The sequence below is a fragment of the Dreissena polymorpha genome, chromosome 1 (assembly GCF_020536995.1).
Source record: "Dreissena polymorpha isolate Duluth1 chromosome 1, UMN_Dpol_1.0, whole genome shotgun sequence".
Taxonomy (NCBI): domain Eukaryota; kingdom Metazoa; phylum Mollusca; class Bivalvia; order Myida; family Dreissenidae; genus Dreissena; species Dreissena polymorpha.
The window spans coordinates 16,378,581-16,402,925 of NC_068355.1; the positions used below are offsets into that span (position 1 = coordinate 16,378,581).

The 24,345-nt window shown below is 35.2% G+C and overlaps 1 protein-coding gene across 1 annotated transcript; it reads left to right on the forward strand.

The window, feature by feature from the left end:
• The first annotated feature begins 3,027 nt into the window (after positions 1–3,027).
• LOC127872472 (U1 small nuclear ribonucleoprotein C-like) lies at positions 3,028–23,489 on the forward strand. The gene is made up of 5 exons (XM_052415809.1): positions 3,028–3,152; positions 20,379–20,421; positions 21,136–21,244; positions 21,706–21,849; positions 22,754–23,489. The coding sequence occupies exons 1-5, from the start codon at positions 3,145–3,147 to the stop codon at positions 22,864–22,866; spliced, it is 417 nt and encodes a 138-aa protein (XP_052271769.1). The 5' UTR covers positions 3,028–3,144; the 3' UTR covers positions 22,867–23,489.
• The last annotated feature ends 856 nt before the right edge of the window (positions 23,490–24,345 follow it).

Below are 24,345 nucleotides of genomic sequence, written 5' to 3' on the forward strand. Positions count from 1 at the left end.
GCTCATATATAAAAAAGCATATATCACAGTGTGCATGAAACATAAGAAACAAGCAAGCAACAAGCAGCCAAAATTTAGCAACTTAAACAAGCAAGCAACAAAAAGCCAAAATTTAAGCACTTACATATTTAATGAAAGTATATTTTACTTAATAATGATTTAACTTACATATTTATATTTAAAATCAGGTTCGTTGCATGAGTAAAAAGAAAAGCGTATATCACAGTGTGCATGCAACACAAAAGCAAGCAAGCAACAAAATCTAAAAAATGTAGCACCTTAAACGAGCTAGCAACAAAAAGCCAAATAAAAAGATTTTTTTAAGCAGCTAACATATTAAATAATCAGTATCGTTGCATGAACAAGCATATATCACAGTATGCGTGAAAACATAGGGCATGCAAGCAACAACAAAAAAGCCAAATTTAGCATCTATGTTTGATACATGCAATAGGAGCAGCGGCAGCTCTCACCGTCCCATGAGCTAACCAAACTGGAGAACTGGTTAAATTGTAATTGGTCCCTGAAATGTTGGGGGAGAGAGTTCCACAGTTTGGCAGCCCCGAAACGGAAAGAGTTGATGCCGTAACTTGATATTCTTAAATGGGGGATTTCAGCAGTTCTGGTGTATCTAAAAGAATAGGAATTAGATTTAAGATTTACAAGGTCATTAAGATAAATGGGAGTTTGATTATTGACTATTTTAAATGTTTCCAAAATAATTGATCTTAGTCTCCTAATTTTTAATGAAGGCAATTTTGACTTATTCAATAAATCGTCATAAGTTGAAACATAATCGTCATAAATAAATCTTAATGCTCTCTCTTGATTTTTTCCCATTTTCTTTGCATTATTTTCCCCACAGTTATGCCATACTACAGGACAATAGTTAAAACTAGATAGTATAAAAGAATGATAGATGGTAAGTTTACCTAATTTACAAAGGTGTTTTCCAATTCTTTTCAAAACATTTAATTGCCTTGAGGCTGTTTACATATGTTAGATATATGGCTATTAAATTTAAGTTGAAAATCAATTGTGACACCTAATAATTTTACTTCTTCATCACATTTAATAGTATGATTATTTTCAAGATTGAAGGATGTAATATGATCTCTAGATTTTTTTCCAATGGCAATGCCTTGAAATTTATCTGGGTTGGCTTGCATTTTATTGTTTGAAAACCAAGCTATTAATGTTTTGCTATCTTCTTCAAGAGTACTAACAACGTCTGTTAAATTCTGTCCTGAGTATGAAAGGGTGTTGTCGTCAGCATAATTATACAAGCTGCTATTTGAAATGAAAAAAAAAATGTCGTTTATAAAAATGTTAAATAAAACCGGCCCAAGAATAGATCCTTGAGGAACTCCTTTGTATAGGTGTAAAAACTGACTATTTAAATTTACCATACGGACACACTGTTTTCTATGTGAGAGGTAATTTTTTAGCAAATCGGTTGAGTGTTCGGACATACCATATGTTTTAAGTTTTAGCAGTATCAAATCGTGAGGGAGACAATCGAACGCTTTAGATAGGTCCATTAAAATTGCAGCTACAAATTTATTTTCATCCAAGGAAATTCATCCAATCTTCTATTATTTTTAAAAGTGCAGTTTGGCAACCATAGCATTTCCTAAAAGCAGATAAAAAAGTGTTAAAATGATTGTTAAAATATGTTGTTAATTGTTCATTTATGGATCGTTCGAAGATTTTGGACAGTGTGGGTAAAATACTGACTGGTCTGTACTTTGCTTTATCTAAATTACTATTTTTTTATGTAATGGTTTTACTTGAGCTATTTTAAGTTTATCAGGGAATGTTGAATAACTAATACTAGAGTTTATAATAACGGTTAAAGGACCTGTCAGCACAGGTTGAGCTGCCTTCAGCAATTTACTTGATATACCATCAATGCCTACTGCCTTTTTAGTGTTTAGTTTTCCAATTTGCTTTCCTACAGAATCTTCGCTGACAGGGTTGAAGGTAAAACATTGATTAGGTTTGATATTTAAGGATATCATAGATATGCTAGGGTGATTTTCATCAGCTGTTAGGGATTCATTTCCTATGTTTTGTGCCACGTTTACAAAAAAGTTATTAAATATTTCCCCTACTTGTTCTTGATTAGTAATAAGCTTGTCATTTTCGTTTAGAATAGTGTCTTTATTGATATTACTGCCTTTGTTGGTTAAGAAAGGTCTGACAGTTTTCCAGAAATCCTGAGATTTGCATCCCCCTGTACACCTTTCAATGAAGTAATTAATTTAGAGATTTACTTTGTATTTTGGTTACAAGATTTCTTTGTTGTCTGTAATTTTCCCAATTTTTTGTATTTTTGTTATTTAAATATTTGTTATAGAGCATTCTTTTTTTTATAAATTGCACTTTTTAGTTGTTTATTCATATATGGAACTGGTTTCTTTTGGACTTTTTTTTCATTTTAACTGGTGCATGTTTATCAGCTACATTTAAAAAGTGTTCCTCAAAAGTATTATAAAGTTTATTTACATCTGGTTCGTTAAAGTCGACACGTGAAAATTGTGTTTCTAACTCAGTTTGAAAAGAAATGATATCAAAAAATTTAAAACTTCTGTAATTTCGATATTCTCGTCTTTCACAGAAGCCGATTCAAGTCACCCTGGGTGACTTCAAGCCAATTCTAGTCACCTGGTCGGCTTGGGTGACAAGAATCGGCTTCGTGTCACACCCGGGTGACTTGTGGGCAATTTCAGGTCGACAATGACACAATGAGCATTACTACTACAACTTCCTTTAGTGCTGGTGCTAAGTCTAGCTTATTTATTGTTAAATTTTAGTGTGTTTTATTTTTTCAACCATCCCATATTGGTGAACTGTATGCTACCCGTGTTGAAATGATTGACTAGATACAATGCTTATACAAAATGCTCTTATCAAACAAGTATTCGATATTTTCAAACAAGTATTCGACATTTTCATTTCAATACAGTCCATTTGGCATAAAAATAGTTAAACGTAACCGAAATCAGTTTTATTTTAATGCTTCTTAACCTTTGTGGTGATCTTCATAACTAATTTTATTTTTCTGCATCAGTTTCATGTGCGTCGGTTTCCCTTAAATTTAATTTTAAACTTCTTTCTTTATTACTCATCGATAAAACATCAATGCCAAAGTAAGTTACTATCTGTAAGGTTTGGCTTACATTTAAATGAAATACTTAAAACACCACTTTCATAGTGAATATCGCAGGCGATTCCATTTGCATTGTTTCGGAAACTTTTTTTTCGGATATCCTCCGATAACCGTGTATCGAGTGGTTAAGATAATTACAAATATTCCTGAATTATAGCAAACAATGCCACTATAAACGATTTACATTTAAATATTTATTTTATCTCGTCCATGTCAAATTCGTTTATTTACAGGGTGTTTAACCTGTAGTAAAAAGTAAGGTCAGTACCAACAGCCTTGCTGTTGGGCTAGCTCTTTAGCGACGTGGTTTAAGTGTCTGACTACCACTCTGGAGGTCTTGGGTGCAATCCCCAGCCTGAGCTCAGTATTTTCACAATAATGGCGACGAGAATGAGATAGTACTGTGAATGCGGGAGTCGGTCTGAGCTGTTTAACGGTTTCTGGTAGGGCCATGCTGATGCAAGACATGCTGTACCGGGCGTGTCTGGGCCTTGAAACATTAAAAGGGGGAGGAGTGTAGTAAAAAGTGAGGTCACTTCCAACAGCCTTGCTGTTGGGCTAGCTCTTTAGCGACTTGGTTAAAGTGGCTGACTACCACTCTGGAGGTCGTGGGTTCAATCCCCGGCCTGAGCTCACAATATTTTCACAATAAACCACGCTAAGCCAATAGTTCCATACACATTGGCAAATTAATCCATTACGCCATACGAGTGTTGTTTACCTGATATGGAAATGGCACACACCGAATGCAAGAGTACTCGATTGTAATAGGCATGAACCCAACAAAACTTCGATTCACTGACTGTATTTCTTTTTAATAACTTTTTTTTTCGGTCAATCCTCTTTAGAGCATTGCTGCAATGAGGACATATAAAAGTGTTAAGAATTGCAAAAACACAAATGTTGTTCACCATTTGTTAAAATACAATTTTGGCATATATGTTTATATTAACATAATTTTATTTGATAAAATTAGCTTCCAATCGTCATGGGATATACCCGCTGATTATGTGTATATTGTCACAGTGCTCACGCTGCTGCCAGACATTATCGCCAATGGCGATTATTTTATCCAACTGGCTATTATTTCTTAAAATTGTCTAGAAAAAATGGCGATTATTTTATCCGCCTACATAAAAAAACAAATTGCCACTAAATGTTGTCCCGCGATTGCGAAACGCCTGCAAATCGGGCCATCAAGCAGGAAAAATCGATAACAAGATTACCTGTGTAAACACTCGACCCTGTGTATTGTCATACACGCGTCAATAACTTCTGCGACATTGTGGCCTAGAGCATTTTTCTCAATCAGTGTCCGACAGCAGTGATATATTTCGGAAAAAACGTCTTTAATCTCCCTGTGCTTTACCAATTATCGGTAACTGTTAGATCTTTGTTAATATTTCGCCAATTATTATTTAATCGTCATTATTGAAAATCGCCGCTAATATTGTTGGCTGGTTGTTTTGCACGCCGTTTTTTCTGCAATTAGATTACGTTGAACATTGCTTGATGAAATAATTATTTAATCGCCATCAACTAATTATCCCCGTAATTACCGCTGTTTGTCGTCTGCTTTAACATAATGATTCCAATTTTTAACCAGGTAACCTGGTTTTCCCAATTCAAAAGGACCCGGCATATGCCATGGTCAGCTAATTTTAACGAAACACGTGTATGGAATTACACTAAGGTGGTGTATTTTAACTCACGCGCTGTGACGTTAATTGATGTAAACATGATCAGCATTGCGAAAGTGTTATTTTTGGAATAAATCATTTACAATTGATATTGGCCTCTGCCTACAATATTGCGGCCGATGGCAAACGCCGTATTAAGAGATAAAGTAGTCGAACGATATGCACATTTTAGATTATGCATATTAATATTTTATATTATGCATATTTCATTTGCAAAACGCGTACAATTTTTCGGATTACCGTTTTCGGATACTGTATTTTTTTCGTCCATTATGATTTATTTTCGAAGTTCATAACAGCAAAAATAGAATGACGAATACACATGCGGTGATACGGAAGATGTGGTTTATAATATTTCGAGTATTCACCAAAAATTGCAATTGGAAAAACTATAAAAAATAGTATAATTAGTGCTCTGGGTGGGTTGGGGCCTCTGCCCTTAATTCTTATGTGTTTGTAACTGTAGCTGAGATCTGGTTTGTTAAGTCACACCCACAACATTGATTGTATTCTTTATTGTAAAGCCATGATAATATTTTATAAGAAAATGGCACACTGATATTATGCTTGTTTTTGAGTATATATATATATTATAACTTAAATCAATAGATATACATTTAATAAAACATAGATAAAATGAGATTCATGGTTTTTTCTTTCTTTTTGCCTTCAGTACCGTTTTGCGGAAAAGTCCGCATATGTTTTGGCTATTATTTTTTTAAGGAAAAAAAATATGGCTATTATTTTCTGAAGGCCAGAGTGAGCACTGTTGTCATGTCACCAATTTTCGCAATGTGCACAAACAGTTTGATCCATGCAACGTTGATTTTTATCCCCACGCTTTTTGAAAAGTGTGGGGATATTGTGGTTATCTCCGCCGTCTGTCTTTCCGTCCTGGCCTCTATCTCCTACACTATAAGCACCAGAACCTTGAAACTTACACACAGTCATGGTAGCTATGAGCAAATGTGCGACCCTGCACTATTTGGAAATTTGATCTGATCCCTGGGTCAAAAGTCATGGGGGTTGGGGGCGGGGCCGGGTCAGAGATTTTCACTCATTTTTTATGTTATTTTACATAAACTTCTTCATTTCTACACTGATTTACTTTAAATTGATACTGAACCTCTCTTATGAAAATACGGTCAATCTCAAATATGCATGGCCCCATTACCAACCCTGGGACGCCCCGCCCACATTGACCACACCCACCCAAAATTTCCTTTCACTATAATTTCTTCATTTCTACACCGATTCACTTCAAATTGATACTGAAATTCTCTTATGACAATACGGTCAATCTTAACTATGCATGACAATATGGTCAATCTCAACTATGCATGGCCCCATTACCAACCCTGAGGCACCCCACCCACATAGGCCACACCCACCAAAAATTGCCTTTTACTATTACTTCTTCATTTCTACACTGATTCACTTCTAATTGATACTGAATTTCTCTTATGACAATACGGTCAATCTCAACTATGCATATCCCCATTACCAACTCTGGGGCGCCTCGCCCAAATAGGCCAATCCCACCCAAAATTTTCTTTTACTATAATTTCTTCATTTCTACACCGATTCACTTTTAATTGATACTGAACTATTCTTATGACAATACGGTCAATCTCAACTATGCATAGCCCCATTACCAACCCTGGGGCACCCAGCCCACATACAGTGTCCGACAAATTTCTTATTTTTCAGGTAGCCCACTGGGCTACCTATAAAAATATTTGGTAGCCCAAACAAAATTCATACAAAATGATAAGAGGCAGGCTTTCATCTTTATTTTATTTCTTCATTTACATATACATAATATGTATACATACATATACATAATACAGCAAGTAGTCTGATGTACAGAGTCAATATCATTAATTAATGTTACAGTACAGGCACCGTGTACTTAAATGTAAAATGTACCAAAGAAAATGATATACTACATGTAAATATTTCATGTATGTGCACATGTATGTGTACTTAAATTCGGACAGCACGTTAAGTTGGAAACGTAAATAAAGCGTTTAGATGATCAATACGATTGACTCGTATGGTGTTAATCAATGCAATTGCCCTTTTTAACAACAAATACCGAGTTTCAATAAATCAAGAGTATTAAATCATTTATTTACTTGTGTCCGACTTTAAGTACTGTCCGAATTTACGTATTGCATCCGTATGTTACGACACTTGTGTGCAGTCAGTATACAACACAATAATTGTTTCAATAATGAAGGAACTGATACAGTGTAACGGTAACGATACAGCCTGTTTACATTATAGTTTATGTAGAGGAAATTGCAATGCCAAATAATTTGCGAGATACCCCGGTACTTTAGTTGAAATTCACAACGAAACATTTAATGGAAATTAAATGATCTCAATGTTGTACCCGCTACGAAATGTTTATTTTCAAATAACTCAGGGACCTATACAAACAAAAAAATGTTTGTATAGGTCCCTGAATAAATACACCCATGCGCGCTTTTTATCTGGACAAAGATATTCATTTATTAAATGTTGAATTTTGTAACCTAAAATAGCTGGGCACAACGCGTGCAAACCGTTGCAGGTGATTTACGCATGTTGCAATTGAACGGTCCTGATTGGGAGCTTATTACATCATATCTTTAAATAGAACCATATGCCGAAATTCATTTGACACTTGAGAAAATTTCCAACGTTTGTGTTTATGACTCTTATCGTCTATATCACCCAACAATAATTTGGTTTAAAAAATATAAATTGTGCATATATGGGATTATTGATTAACAGTCGATTAATCCAATTATTAATTGACAATGCAAACTAATTAGCAGGTGTTTACCGCGGTCACACCGTTGTTATTAATATTCATTTTCGGTTTTGTGACCGTTTTAAAGAATCCGCTATTGTTTTGATTTATTTAATGTTAGGCGTCCTTGGATATTTAACGACATCAAAAACGTTGTCGCTTTTACTCATTGTTGCGGTTAACAAAGAATTCCAAACAGCGAAATGATGTTGCGCCAACTATCCAACCCGCTTTCATTATATTATTAGCAGACGACAAATGTTGATTCTGATTGGATGATTAAAATACACTGTTACTGTTTACGACATTACCGCAAGTGATCGGTGACTGATTAGATAATTGATTGCACTTTGTTATCGGATTATAAGCAATAAACAGTGTAGAAACACATGGTCAGCGTGTTTATTCTACGTATGTCTGTCAATAAAACGGGCTACCGCTCTTATATATTTATAGTAGCCCGGCGGGCGTCAGCTGGAAAATTTCAGTAGCCCGATGAAAAATTTCGGTAGCCCCCGGGCTCCGGGCAATGGATTTGTCGGACACTGCACATAGGCCACACCCATCCAAAATTGCCTTTTACTTAACTTCTTCATTTCTACACCGATTCACTTCTAATTGATACTGAACTTTTCGTATGACAATATGGTCAATCTCAACTAAGCATGGCCCCATTACCAACCCTGGGGCGCCCCGGGGTCAAACATGCGGCGTGGGGATACGCGTCAGGCTCTGCTGCGCCATTTCTAGTTTTAAATTTAACATGTCAATTGACGTTCTGTGGTGCGTTATAACTCAAAGAAAAACTGCGTCAAAAACGTCATTAATTGTTTTAAAACTTTCCCGCATAGATAGTAAAATCCCGACTTGAACAATCCCTAATACATCCATTTCAATCTGACTCTATGACTCTATACTTACTACTTTTCATGGTTTTATTTATTACCCGAAAATCCGGTTTATTCCGTTTTTATAAATCACTTTCTGGTAAATATTTTATGATAAAAGCTCTCAATTATTTCTTTAAGACAAACCTTGCCATTTTTCTATAAATTTTTAGTGACTATTTAAGGATTTGATGAAATATTGCCTCTGAACATGCGTCAATCCCCTGACGTGTTGTGTGCTTGTTAAAACGCTCAATACACGCACGATTTGTATGCAAATGACGCGACGTTGTACATGCTGCATAATTTTTGCGCTCTTTTTAATGGAGAAAAAAAATCAACACAAAATAAATGTGCACTGCTAATTTGAAGCAAGAATATTTTAACGTTGCTGTAACAGGGCTCGAAATTAACACTCGCACACTCGCAAAATGCGAGTAAAAAATATCAATTGCGAGTTAAGTTTTAAGCCACTAGTATTTTTTTGTGAGTAAATAAATAGTGAAAAGAAATTAGTAGGTATAATGCTGCTCGACGTCATGATCGCTAAATCTTAGGTCAATTTATAGAACGCCAAAGTACCCTTATGCATAAGCGCGCACCTTGTATGTAGACTGGTATATACAGATACGCGGATGGTATTGGTACAAAGGAAGTGAAACAATCGACTATTCACACATGTTAATTGAAGCGAAAAATAACTTGTCACTTTATTCCCACAGACGGAAATAACACAAAATATACATAATACAAAAGATAAAGCAAAGTTAATCGTTTGGTAAGAAAAAACGGATTTTAAATCCTTCTACGAAAACAGTATATTAGTGGGAAAAATAACTTAAAAGAAGACTAAAACTTGTTGTAGATGAAGATGGTCAATCAACCTGATGTGGGCCCTTATGGTCCAAGGAACTGATATCTTTGTATGGTTGCAGAAATAAAATGTGTATACATGTTAAGTACTTTTGTTTTGTTTAAATAGTACTAAACTAATGTCCAAGGTTTTTTATGTTTCCATCAGAATTTGCGATAAATTTTTTGATTTTGCGAGTTGGTATTAAAGCTCTCGTAATTTTTTGCAAGAAGAAAAAAAAGTTGAATTCGAGCCCTGCGATAACATTTACATTCAGAAGTTTGTTTGGGATTAAAAACGCGTTAACATCGACTGACGGGAATGGGTTTCGGATTGCAAATTTAATTATTCCCATTTGAGATTTCAACAAATATTAACAGTTGGTTTATGAACACAACGATTGTTTGTTTAAACACTTTACGAGTCGAATAAATGTTTTGACGGAATTATGCATGAAATGCACATTGTCCACAAGGAGTACGGCCGGTTGCCATCATCAGTCTTCTAAGTAACTGGCTATGATGTCTGTGGCAATAACATGTACGTCACAAATCGTGTGCATGATTTAACTGCAGGTATTGCCTGCCTACTGCTGTCACTCATACAAAGCGTGCGCTCACATTGGTCAATATTGATTTTCTAATACAGCGACGCTCCGTCTTTAGGCGGGATGTGGTTGGGTAAAGCGAAAAAGGATCGTAAATCGGCTTTCAAAATTTTCGGCGAAGTCGCTTTGATCTTAAGCTGCAATAACTGTCAGAATACACTGATCGGAAAATTTCAGGCGCCCCGCGGACTCTGATTTCGAAATTCAAGCGCCCCCCTGAGGGACCGTTATATTGCCTGTGGAAAGCACTGTAGTGTTGAAATACAATAATACTTTATTTTTCGCATTATGGTTGTGTCTGTATTTATTTTCATGCGTAGTAATGTAATTGAAACAAAAACTCCGATCTCATGCATGTGACGTCATCACAAGAGCTGCGCTCTTAATTTAAACAAAGTGATCGAAATAAGGACACGCTCGATATAAGGGAATCGTACAATACTTATTGCTTAAAAGCTTCATGCACATGGTAATTCTTGTATCTTAATGACAAATCTTTTATCTGTTTAAACTTAATCTACAGGTTCAAAGAAAATATACTCATACAGTCATTCATGCAGTTCCGGTTTTCATCCAGTTCCGGCATTTTTCTAAATTCTAAGGCTGGTAAGGATATACAGGGGTGTCAATTTTCCGGATTATTCCGGAAATCCGGATTTGAGCCGTCCAGGGTTTATTTTGAGGTGAATGTAAATCCGATGAGTTTGTTTAAGGCGGGTGGGGGTAGGGACAAAATTCTTTTAGTGCGGGATCATTTCAGAACGAATATTGTTATAGCATCATCGGCATTCGGGACATTTGCGCCTGGTACCGATTTTATTTATTGATTTCTGATTGGTAAGCGGCTGGCACTGACATGAGCAGTTAACTGGCTAAGTTAAAAATATGTTAATCAAATTATATAGTGACTGCGTATTTGCTAGGTTACTGGTTACTGGTTTTCATTTTCTGCAGTCAAACGATATGCATATTTTATTTCATTTGCAAATGATGTATCGCAACATGTTTTCGGACAGTCGTTTTCGGATACGCTGGTTTGTAGATTTTTATTTAATTTCGAAGTTCTCAATATCATTTGTTTAGAATGACAAATACACCTGCGGTGTTACGGATGGTTTGGTTTATAATATTTCGCATTGTACTCACCAGAAATTGCACCTAGAAAGACTATAAAAAAAGAACAATAAGGTAGGGCTAGGGGGGTTGCGCCCTCTCTTCCCTTCATCCTACGGCCTAATTTTCCGGATTTCAAATTTGGAACAATTGACAGCCCTGGATATAGTATCAGGGCTCGACATTAACGGTAGTCCGACTGTCCGGGACAACCAAATTAAATAAAGAATTTGCTTGTCCAACGGGACAAGTGGTCATTATAATTTAATTACTTAGAATAAAAAGCCTTTAAATCCGTTATTTCTGTGGAGTTACCACACAACTTTTTAACCAGGTTTTCCGAAGGAAAAAACTGGTTATTAGATTGGCGAATGCGGGCGGGCTGGCTGGCTGGCGGGCTGGCGGAACAAGCTTGTCCGGGCCATAACTATGTCGTTCATTGTCAGATTTTAAAATCATTTGGCACATTTGTTCACCATCATTGGACGGTGTGTCGCGCGAAATAATTACGTCTATATCTCCAAGGTCAAGGTCACACTTTGAGTTCAAAGGTCAAAAATGGCCATAAATGAGCTTGTCCGAGCCATAACTATGTCGTTCATTGTCAGATTTTAAAATAGTTTGGCACATTTGTTCACCATCATTGGACGGTGTGTCGCGCGAAATAATTACGTCGATATCTCCAAGGTCACGGTCACACTTTGAGTTCAAAGGTAAAAAATAGCCATAAATGAGCTTGTCTGGGCTATAACTATGTCATTCATTATGATATTTTAAAATCATTTGGCACATTTGTTCACCATCATGGGACGGTGTGTTGCACAAAAGAATCACGTCAATATCTCCAATGTCAAGGTCGCCACGACTAAAAATAGATTTATTTTAAAACAAACTTACAAAGGGTGTTAATTTTGTTTGTTCATTTAAAAAGTTCAGTTTGAGTTGTCTCCCTTTATCAGATTTTTTTTCACAATGAAAACCTGGTTTTGTGACAATTTTGTCCCTTGTTCAATTATATTTTGTTTACGTTTAAACGACAAAGCGCGAGATATTCCGATAGTTCCATGTAATACTTCACCGCCCTGTTCACAAGGAAAGCAACCCTTAATATTTTTCTTTGCCAAGTTAACAAAAATATTCTCCCTTGTAATGCGTATGCATTTTATGACACCGGTACACACCGATCTTACAGACAATTAACGCAACAACGTAATCTCTATGTATAGAATGATTTTACGACATCATTCCCATTTGTGGTTTGTTTTCGTTAGTACAATGTCGTCTGCTTAAAAATGTCTAATCTGCTTTCCTTTGGTTTTTCAAAATTACAGGACACTTAAAAAAAATACCTTAAGGTATTGAAATGGCCTACAATTATGTTAACATGTATTTTGAACGATTAAAGTCTTTATGATTTGAGCATTTTGCATAATTTCATTATTTTGCAAAGTACTGAGCAGAATAAGATATAATGATCAGGACAAGTTGCTATTTGGTCAGGACAAGTGGAATTTTGGTCTACTTGTCCGATTGGACAAGTGGCTTCAAAAGTTAATGTCGAGCCCTGAGTATGTTTTTCTGTAGTGTCATGTTAAGTTATAGTTTTTTGTCAAACAGATGCATGTTTACAAACATTGGTTGAACTCTTGGTCATCACGCGCTTTTAGTTCCATAACGAGGTTTCAGAACGAGCGATTTCCGTTCACGTTTTTTTGGAAGGGTGAAAAGTTGGAGGTAATTTGTGTTTGTGTTATTGAATTAAATTATGTATATTTTATGTCTAACAGTCATCAATATGACATTCCACTTTCATTTAAAGAAGAGAAACGTCATTTTGTAAAGGTCACTAGGTAATTACTTCCGGTATAAATTGATGCATTACTCGGGGGCCGTATACACAATACCGTAACATCGACACGCGTATTTCATGCATGTTTCACATATTTATTTTACTGTGCACTACCTAATTTTGGTCATTAAACTTTGTTTACATGCACAGCATATATTATAATTAAGTATATTGATACTATTTTCCCCCGTTTTTAATGTATGATAAAATGATAAAATAGCCATCCATCCGAAAGCAGAGCGAAAGAAGAACACCATACACCTCGATGTAGTCCGGCTGTTAAGTCGCAAAATCTGTGAAGTGGGTAATTAATTTCTTACATCAATTAAATATTATCAATGGAAATGTGTTCACTTATAATGTGCATCTCATAAGGATACACATACTGGGAATAATTATTCTTAAAATTCCATGACAATCGCTGTCTGTACTCTGTATCCTACATGTGAACTTTATAAAACTAGAGTACAGTTACATACATATCTTAACAAGTTAAGATATCAAGGGTAATAGTAAAAATATACAATGTTATTAAAACATGAACTGTACATTGTGCCACAATAATAGCACAATAGGGTTTGAGTGTTGTCATTTAAGCCCAGATATTATGAATATGGTGGCTCTATTTGATAGTGATAGCTCTTGTTTAGATTTTAACCAAAGCGTCATCTCTACATTTCTCTACATTTCAGGGTGAGGTCTTCCAGTCGGACAAGCTTTTTGATAGACGTAAAGGTAAAAGAAAACCTCCATCAGAGAAGCTTCTTAGAACAGTACTGTTTCTGTTTTCTTAGACACAATGTCTAAGTGAACAAGCTCTGGCCAGCAGAAATGGTCCACAACCAGTATTTTGCAAAAAAGCGGAGAAAATAATGACAACATGGCTTCACAAATTGTCTCTTGCATGTTTCTTATTATTTTGTGTGCGAGTTAGCTGATTCATGATCTGCGGTTAGCTCGATATTCAAAGACCTTAAAAACGCATTGTATCGAGCAATTAAATGTCTCTTTGTGTCACAAGGCTTTTGGAAAGTCATCGGCTACAGGATGCAAGTTGGTGTTAAGTTGTAAGGAGTTCAGTATATTTGCACCATTTTATTCTATGCCGAGATACTGCTGTTGTGTGAATAATATTTAGATTTTATTTCATTTTTAACGAGGCTGTTTTTGGAGAAAACCCGAGCTATTGTCATAGCCAGCTCGTCTGACGTCCGCCGTAGGCGTCGTGCTAAAAACTTTAACATTGGCTCTAAAATCAAAGTGCTTCCACCTACAACTTTCATATGTAGATGCACCTTGATGAGTTCTACAAGCCACACCCATTTTTGGATCATACGGTCAAAGGTCAAGGTCACTGTGACCTCTAATATCAAATTTTAACATAGGCTCTAAAATCAAATTGCTTCCACCTACAACTTTGAAACTTCATATGTAGTTGCACCTTGATAAATTCTACATGCCACACCCATTTTTGGGTCACTAGGTCAAAGGCTAAGGTCACTGTGACCTCTAATATAAAACTTTAACAAAAACCTTAACATTGCCTCTAAAATCAAAGTGCTTCCACCTACATCTTTGAAACTTCATATGTAGATGCACAATGACGAGTTCTACACGCCACACCCATTTTGGGTCACTAGGTCAAAGGTCAAGGTCACTGTGACCTAAAAAAAAAATTAAAAAAATTCTGACAAGCTTTGCAGCCGAGCGTGGCACCCGTTATGCGGTGCTCTTGTTTGATCGCTTTTGCACCATTTAAGTTATATACAGAGGTACTGTTGTTTTGAGCATAATGTATACACTTTATTTCATATTATGATCTCTTTTTGCTAATTTATTTGCAGAGGTACTGCTGTTTAGAGCATACTATTTACACTTTATTTCATATTATGATCTCTTTTTAGACCATGTTATTCTTATGCACATGTACTGCTTTTGTGTGCATAACATGTACACCAAACTTTATTTTTCTGCAAAATATATGATAATATGATGAACATGCTGGTTCTTAATATCTTTCAACTATATATATATATATATATATATATATATATATATATATATATATATATATATATATATATATATATATTTTTTTTTTTTTTATAAACATTTCAATGCTGCATTTGAATATTTGGATTATTGTGTCTATGGACTGGACTAAATAAATATTACCCAGCATTGAAAGTGTTATGTCAACAGGCAGTTGATTTGTTAGAAATACAACTGTAACACTATTACTTTATCATGTTTTTTTATTTGCACCCCACATTGTGTAACAATGACTGTATATGTTGCTTTGTCTCTTGTAAGTACACAAACTGTCAAAATTGACAGTCAAAAACCTCTTTGAGATGACACCCGATTGCACACATCTATAAATAAATATGAGTGTCGGAATTTATTGACATGGACCGGAATTTGATATGTTGTGTGCGTTTTTTAAATGCGTAATTTACATACTAATACTAGCTTGATTTCATTCAAACAGGACTTAAATTGTAGATAAAAGAATTATCTTTAATCCTAAGAAAAAAGGAGAAATATTTCAAATGCAATTGTTGAACATGCCACAAAAATGTAAAAGGACGACCGGAACTGCATGAATGACTGTATTTTCGATTACCTCTGCGTTTCTGATAAATTGCTGTTCAATAAGTCTAGCCAATATTGACTCATTGCGCTGAATACATGTTATTATCCATTTTGCTATAATTTGTATGCCCCCGGTAGGGTGGCATATAGCAGTTTAACTGTCCGTCAGTCTGTCCGTCTTTCTGTTGGTCAGTCCGTCTGAAAACTTTAACATTGGTCATAACTTTTTCAATATTGAAGAAAGCTTCTTGATATTTGGCATGCATGTGGATCTCATGGAGCTTCACATTTTGAGTGTTGAAAGGTCAAGGTCATCCTTTAAGGTCAATGGCCAAAAAAGCAAATCCAAGGGAAGTAACTAAACAAGCTTTAAAGGGAGATACTTTATATTTATCATTTGTCAGGTACACAAGGGAAGTAATATATTTTAAAGGGATGTAAAAAATCAAAACAGCGCAGTAGGGTGAATTTTGTTTCTGACAAACACATCTCTTGTTTCTAATGAAATATTTAAAAAGCAAACTTGGCTTAATTTAATGTTGAGTCCGGTGTTTTGCATGGTGTAAAAAATGAAAAGGTATACTCAGACCCAATATAACCGTGGGTAGTCTACAATAGCGTTTGTCCCCTGACTTTTGTTTACATGTACAAACAAACTTTAAGACCTTATTGTTAAATCTGAAGAAAAACATCTCTTGCTGCAAATATAAGTGCTGCAACAATACGCCAAAAGCGTATTGCAATATATTGTCAGTTCAAAAACCCGTATTGAACTATATCTCAATATATTGCTAGCTTGTACCAGAATTATAATTTGCCAATTACCAGAAAATCCCGTATATTTCAGTTTTAAAGCAAATTCTGGTAAATATTTACAACAAGAGTGCTATAGTATAACAAGAAACACAAACATTCACCAATTTTCTCGAGTATAAAATACATTTTGGCATTTGTTACTATTTAAAGATGTGATGAATTAACTTCCAATCGGGGCATTTTCGTAAAGCGCCTGACTTGATGTTCCCGTTTTAATACAACACAAAATATACTCACACTTTCCATGCGACGTTCTACATGTCTGCATAATTTTCGCGCGCTTTTTAGTGAGACAAAGGATAGAGCACTTTTTATTTGACGCTATAATTTTTTATTGTCGCGTTAGCATTAAAGTTAGGAAGCGTGTTTCCAAAATTCGGATTACAAATTTAATAATGCTTATTTCAGAATCAAACGAAACAGTTACAGTTGTGCGTAATTAATTCAATGATAATTTGTTCACAAGCATCGAATGAATGCTCCCATGTAACAACGCTACTTCGTATAATAGACTTTTTAGAATGCTATTTTTACGTAACAATTTATTGTCCCCTACCGGTTTAACTGGAGGGGACTTATGGTTTGCGCTCTGTCTGTCTGTCAGTCAGTCACACTTTTCTGGATCCTGCGATAACTTTAAAAGTTTGTAATATTTTTTCATGAAACTTGAAACATGGATAGATGGCAATATGGACATAATGCACGTCATTTCATTTTGTTCCTACGTCAAAAATTCTGGTTGCTATGGCAACAAATAGACTAGAAATACTGCTGAAAATGGTGGTTTTCTGGATCCTGCAATAACTTTAAAAGTTCTTAATATTTTTTCATGAAACTTGAAACATGGATAGATGGCAATATGGACATTATGCACATCATTTCATTTTGTTCCTACGTCAAAAATTCTGGTTGCTATGGCAACAAATAAAAAAAATCTGACAATGGTGGAATTTCTGACAATGGTGGAGCCTGTAGGGGACTATATTGCTTGGCAATAATCTTGTTTTTTTTTAAACACTGCTTTGTTTTTAGCTCATCTATTTTTTGAAAAAAAATTATGAGCTATTGTCATCACCTTGGCGTTGGCGTTGGCGTCGGCGTCCGGTTAAGTTTTGCGTTTAGGTCCACTTTTCTCAGAAAGTATCAATGCTATTGCATTCAAACTTGGTACACTTACTTACTATCATGAGGGGACTGGGCAGGCAAAGTTAGATAACTGGCGTGCATTTTGACACAATTATGTGCCCTTTTTATACTTAAAAAATTGAAAATTTTGGTTAAGTTTTGCGTTTAGTTCCACTTTTCTCAGTAAGTATCAATGCTATTGCATTCAAACTTGGTACACTTACTTACTATCATGAGGGGACTGGGCAGGCAAAGTTAGATAACTCTGGCATGCATTTTGACAGAATTATGTGCCCTTTTTATACTTAGAAAATTGACAATTTTGGTTAAGTTTTGTGTTTAGGTCCATTTTATTCCTTAAGCATCAAAGCTATTGCTTTCATACTTGCAACACTTACTAACTATCATAAGGGGACTGTGCAGGCAAAGTAATGTAACTCTGACTGGCATTTTGACAGAATTATGTGCCCTTTTTATACTTAGAAAATTGAAAATTTGATTAAGTTTTGTGTTTAGGTCCACTTTATTCCTACAGTATCAAAGCTATTGCTTTCATACTTGCAAGATTTATGAACTATCATAAGGGGACGGTGCAGGCAAAGTTATGTAGCTCTGACTGGCATTTGGACGGAATTATGGGCCCTTTATACTTAGAAAATTTAAAATTTGGTTAAGATTTATGTTTTGGTCCACTTTACCCCTAAAGTATCATAGATATTGCTTTCATACTTGGAACACTCACAAACTATCATAAGGGTACAGTAAAAGGACAAGTTGCATAACTCTGGTTGTCATTGTTATGGAATTATGGCCCTTTTTTGACTTATTAACTTTTAATATATGGTTAAATTTTGTGTTTCGATCCACTCGAAGTATCAAGGCTATTGCTTTCAAACTTCAAATACTTACATGCTATCATGAGGTTACTGTACCTGGCAACTTGAATTTTACTTTGACCTTTGAATGACCTTGACTCTCAAGGTCAAATTATTAAATTTTGCTAAAATTGCCATAACTTCTTTATTTATGATTAGATTTGATTGATACTTTGATGAAACTACTCTTACCTGACATACCACAATAGACTTCACCCAAACCATCCCCCGTGCCCTCCCCCCCTCCCCCTCCCCCCCCTAATTTTTTTTTTTTTTTTTTTTTTTTAAGATCATCTCACAAATGACCACCACACCCTCACACTATACCCCCCCCCCCCCCCCACCCCCCCCCCCCCAATTTTTTTTTTGATTTTTTTTTTTTTTTTTTTTTTTTAAGATCATCTCACAAATTATCACCACACCCTTACACTATACCCCCCCCCCCCATTTTTTTTTTAAAACGTTTTTTTTTTTTTTTTTTCGCTTTTTTGGAAGATAATGTAATAAATGTCCACAACCCCACACTATACACCCCTCTTCACTCCACTCCTCCCTCCTTTGTGATTGAAAATGAGAGTCCCTTCACCTTTAAAAAGAAAATAGATGAGCGGTCTGCACCCGCAAGGCGGTGCTCTTGTTTTTACCTTGATATAATTATTTGGGATGGCTTTTCTGGACGAAAGGTGAATTAATTTTTGTAAAATTTTCGTACGGGTGTGATGAAAATCGTATCGCAATAAAATATGTGGATTGCGTATTGCGAAATAATGCCGATATACTGGTATATTGTTGCAGCACAAGCAAATATCAATTGATTCTTTGTATTTATATGTCAAAAAAATGGTGGAAAACATAACCTAAAGACGAAAACAATTAAAAGTCCAACTTTCCATTCAACTTCTTCATTTTTTTTTTTGTACATCTGCTTGCAGGTGCTTGGATCAGACATAATTGTTATTGTTAAACTTTGGGTCCCAGGCACTCTGCATTAGCTACTACCCCACCTCCCCACTGCAACGCCTTTTCCACTAACTCCTATCCCCCTCCCAAAACCCTCCATTGTCCATTTGTTATACAAAATATCAGAACAAAATAGTAAGTCAATTTTTTTTAATTTTTTATTTCAGTGTATACATGTATATATACCGGTATATATAACAAAGTATGTGACTACAACTCTTGAAATGATGATTTCGGCACACCAGCCAATGGAAGCTTACTACTGAATTTTCAACAGATTTACAAAATCTTGGTATCAAACAATGCAAAAGACTTTATACTTAAGCAATAAATTTATGCCTGTTGGAACAGGTTAACCTTGAAGTGATCATCAAACAGAAAACTTAAAAAACTTTTCCTAGAATCCATCTGGCTCCAAAAATACATTGCAAATGACTGTCTAACCGAATTATGCCAGCTTACAATGTTTTATCTATTCTTGTAACCAGATCGATTCTAGGAAATGTTCTCTCTTTTTAAATCAAATTGAATTAAATTAATGATGTTAATGTATAAGATTTAACCCAAACTGCACGACTTCAATATTGTTTTAATGATCTGGATGAATTATGTTTAAAAAGAAGCTTTACTGTTGAGAGGAATTTCTGGTCTGCACAGGTTAATCAGGGACGTCACTTTCTGCTTACAATGATATTTTCTGTTTAAGAAAGTATCAATTTAGCAAAAATCCATTGTAGGCAGAATGTGTTGTGCCAGATTCATGTAAGCCTGCGAGGATTGCACTGGCTAATCTGGAACGACACTTAACCCACACTCATTAAACCCCTTTTCACAGAGCACGGCTCATTTAAAGGTGATTTTTTTTTTCATTTCAAATTGTTGTATAGGGCAGACTTTGATCCCAAGATTAGCCATCAAAACCATTAGAACATGTGTGGATGATGGTACTGTAACTGTGTATAAGGTAAATAATTTATCTTCAAATAATTGTGAAAAGTATGTTTTGTGTTTTGTTTCTATTTTCAGATACTACTGTGACTACTGTGACACCTACCTCACACATGACTCAGTGAGTATTGCTTATCATCTATATCATTATACTGTGATACCTACCTCACACATGACTCAGTGAGTATTGCTTATCATCTGTATCATTATGTGATACCTACCTCACACATGACTCAGTGAGTATTCCTTATCATTTGTATCATTATACTGTGATACCTACCTCACACATGACTCAGTGAGTATTGCTTATCATCTGTATCATTATGTGATACCTACCTCACACATGACTCAGTGAGTATTGCTTATAATCTGTATCATTATGTGTGATACCTACCTCACACATGACTCGGTGAGTATTGCTTATCATCTGTATCAGTATGCTGATTACTATCAGTTAAAATGATATCATGTTAGGAATAAAAAATCAAATTAAAAAAATGTCCCCTCGAAAAAGAAGCCGTAGTTCTTGATCAATTAGGATTTTCAGTGTGCTTAATTTTATCTAAGCTATTATTTTATTTTGTGAAAAGATAATAGGATTGATAACTTTAATTTATTTAAGTTTAATAGGCATAAGCAAGAAGTCTTAAGGTTGTTATGTTAGAATGAGAATATACCTTTTCATTGATAAATCAATGGTAAAAACAACAATGATGTATGATGTTCATAACAAAAACTTCTCAGTGATATATCACTTGACAATTTACCCGTTAACATTAAAACAAGACACTTTTAATACAAAATCACAGTAACATTTCATGACATTATGTTTCAGCCGTCAGTGAGGAAGACCCATTGCAGTGGTAGAAAACACAAGGAAAATGTCCGCCTCTACTATCAGAAGTGGCTTGAAGAACAGGTTCAAAAGCTGGTAGATGACACAAGTATGTTAGCTTTTTTTGCTGAATATAAGTACATTTATTCAGAACTTATAGGACTCAAGGCACAAAGGAAAACAACATTTCTTTTTCACAATGTTTACTACATTTTTTACAATCATTAACCAATCAATTTGTCTTTTGTGTATATAAAAGAGTCAATACTTATTGAAAAAGAATGTAAACCTTTACAAAAAATAAGTTTATTATTCAAAGGTTGTAATGTTATATAGGCAAAGTACAGTGTTTCATTTCTTTCACAGAAGGACCCAATTCACTGAAAAAATACTGCATTATGTCATGACATGTAATCAGACTAAATAGTCAAGCCAATCTGCCACCTTTAATTTTTTTCATGGTCTAATTATTTAAAATACCTTCTGAAGTTCTATGAAACACTTGTTATTCCTGAAAGCAGTTTTAAGTATTATATGTTTACATTTACATATTTGAATTTGCCTCTACAGCTGCAGCATTCAAGGCAGGTTCTAAGCCAGGACCTGGTCCCATGCCTGGGCCCCCTATGATGCCAACCAACCCCATGGGAGGCCCCATGGCCCCTATGGCCATGATGCACGGACCTCCAGGACCCAGACCAATGATGATGCCAGGTTAGTGGGCAACTTTAAACTCATGCGATTCCTAATTACTAAAACTTAAAAATATTGTGCACAAAATATGCTAGCTGGTATTTTGTAAATCAAAATTTTGTTATACATGTATTTACAAAAATGGCTAAAAAAAGATAATTAGATATTATAAGTTGAGCTGTGCTTTGTTAAAAGGGGGTTTAATTTATGTGCGTAATGTGTCATCCGTACAGGCTAATCATGGACAACACTTTCTGCCGAAAATAGATTTTTGCTAAGAAGAGACTTTCTTTAAACGATAAATATCATAAAAGCGGAAAGTGCACAGGCTAATCTGGGACGACGGTTTATGCACATGCTTTAAAACGATTAATATCATAAAAGTGGAAAGTGCACAGGCTAATCTGGGACGACGGTTTATGCACATGCATTAAAACACCTTTTGGCAGAGTGAGGCTCATTGGTATTCGTCTGCATTTGAATATGTTGAATTATCAAAAAATGTATTGGGTGATGATGTTCTTTTAAAAAGCTTAAATCTTCTCTACCTATATATCAGACTTGAAATTAAACTTGAATTTGGGTTGTGTACTTGTACATCCTTTTGGAATTAAATTAGTTTAAAAACATGGTAGTAAATATATAAATAACTGTACTAAAATATGAACATTACGCATCCATTATAGCCAAGTTATACTATTTCTAAGCAAATCGAGTTAAAAACAAGTTTTATTTTTAAAAACATTTTTACATTAACTTCAAAAAGTCTATACATCTCACTTTAAAAAATATTTACCTCAATAAACTAACTAAGTTACAAAATCATGACAACTGTTGTAAATTGTATTGATATTTCCTTCCTGAGAGAGCATTATGAATGATTGCCATTTAATGTTCACATATGATAACACATTTTGTATTGCAGGGATGCGGCCAATGGTACCAATGGGACCAATGGGAATGGGGCCGCCAATGCAGTTCCGGGGAGGGCCCCCTATGATGGGACCACCAGGGGGTCCCCGAATGATGAACAGATAATCTCTAGTGTATAACAACAGATTGTTGTTGTTTTAATTTCCTGTGGCTTTTCATTTGCACACTGCTGAATACTTGTTTATTCCACTTTTTATAAACACGATAAATACCTGGTAGATTTTATCTTATGTTTTCCACTGATCATTTGTTTGATTATCAAGTCATTTTGTTATTATTGAACTGTATTTTCTACACAAGATGAATTAATACTGTCAAGTCTGTTACCTTGTGTTAATTCAATATTTAGATGTTATTTCCTGAAATTCAATTTTTATCTATATTTTCTAGGACTGATGAACAGGTTATCTCCATCTGGCATTATATTCATGTGGTTTCTGATAAAATGTCATTCAGTGTCTCAAGAACAAGTTCATATATCTGTAGTTTCTCTGCATAATTGTCATCATTGATATCAGCCCCATGAGCATTGTAATATTTGATTCTTTATAGCCTCATCTTATGTATCATTTCAATTTACCAAAATGATGTTTAACCAGTACTACATTTTTCGGGAAAGCCATCGTTGTGTTTTTTTACGCAAATTGATAGTATGCACATCACATCATTTTTTACGTTTGATTTCCATAGTATGTCTAGCAAAGTTTGGATAATAAAAGTAAAGACAATCTTTTGTTGTCACATATTTTATTTCAATACATCAACAACAATAAAGAGTTATGCCCCCCTTCGAAGAAGAGGGGGTATATTGTTTTGCACATGTCGGTAGGTTGGAAGGTCGTTGGTCAGTCAGTCCGTCCGTCCGTCCACCAGATGGTTTCCGGATGATAACTCAAGAACGCTTATGCCTAGGATCATTAAACTTCATAGGTACATTGATCATGACTGGCAGATGACCCCTATTGATTTTGAGGTCACTAGGTCAAAGGTCAAGGTCACAGTGACTCGTTCTTGGATGCAGTTTAGGACCACATTTGCAGATTATATTATGTACTGTTGTGGTGGGGTCTCCGTCCGTCCACCGGATGGTTTCCGGATGATAACTCAAGAACGCTTATGCCTAGGATCATGAAACTTCATAGGTACGTTGATCATGACTGGCAGATGACCCCTAATGATTTTCAGGTCAAAGGTCAAGGTCACAGTGACAAAAAACGTATTCACACAATGGCTGCCACTACAACTGACAGCCCATATGGGGGGCATGCATGTTTTACAAACAGCCCTTGTTTTAGGCATGAATTTATGGTTGGCAGAATTTTTTTGAAATGCCTTCAAATTGCTATAGCTTATCAACTTACCAATTAGCATAACCATTCCCACTAATACATATTTTGATGCATCTGTAGTCCCTATGAAAGTTACCAAGTTTTAAAGGCTTCATTTCTAACCGTTAGTTACTGATGAGCAGCAAAAAGCATAAACCTGAACAGACTCCGAGTTACTTGCAGTCTGTTCTGGTTTTATGATGGTTGCAAAAGCCATTTTCACTTTGTTTCCTATGTTGGAAAGGGATAACTAATT

What these genes read in the sequence shown, in the direction of transcription:
- LOC127872472 (XM_052415809.1), top strand. An exon ending in CCTACCTCACACATGACTCA is followed by an intron (nt 20,422 to 21,135) that starts GTGAGTATTGCT and finishes ATTATGTTTCAG; the next exon opens with CCGTCAGTGAGGAAGACCCA. An exon ending in CAGACCAATGATGATGCCAG is followed by an intron (nt 21,850 to 22,753) that starts GTTAGTGGGCAA and finishes TTTGTATTGCAG; the next exon opens with GGATGCGGCCAATGGTACCA.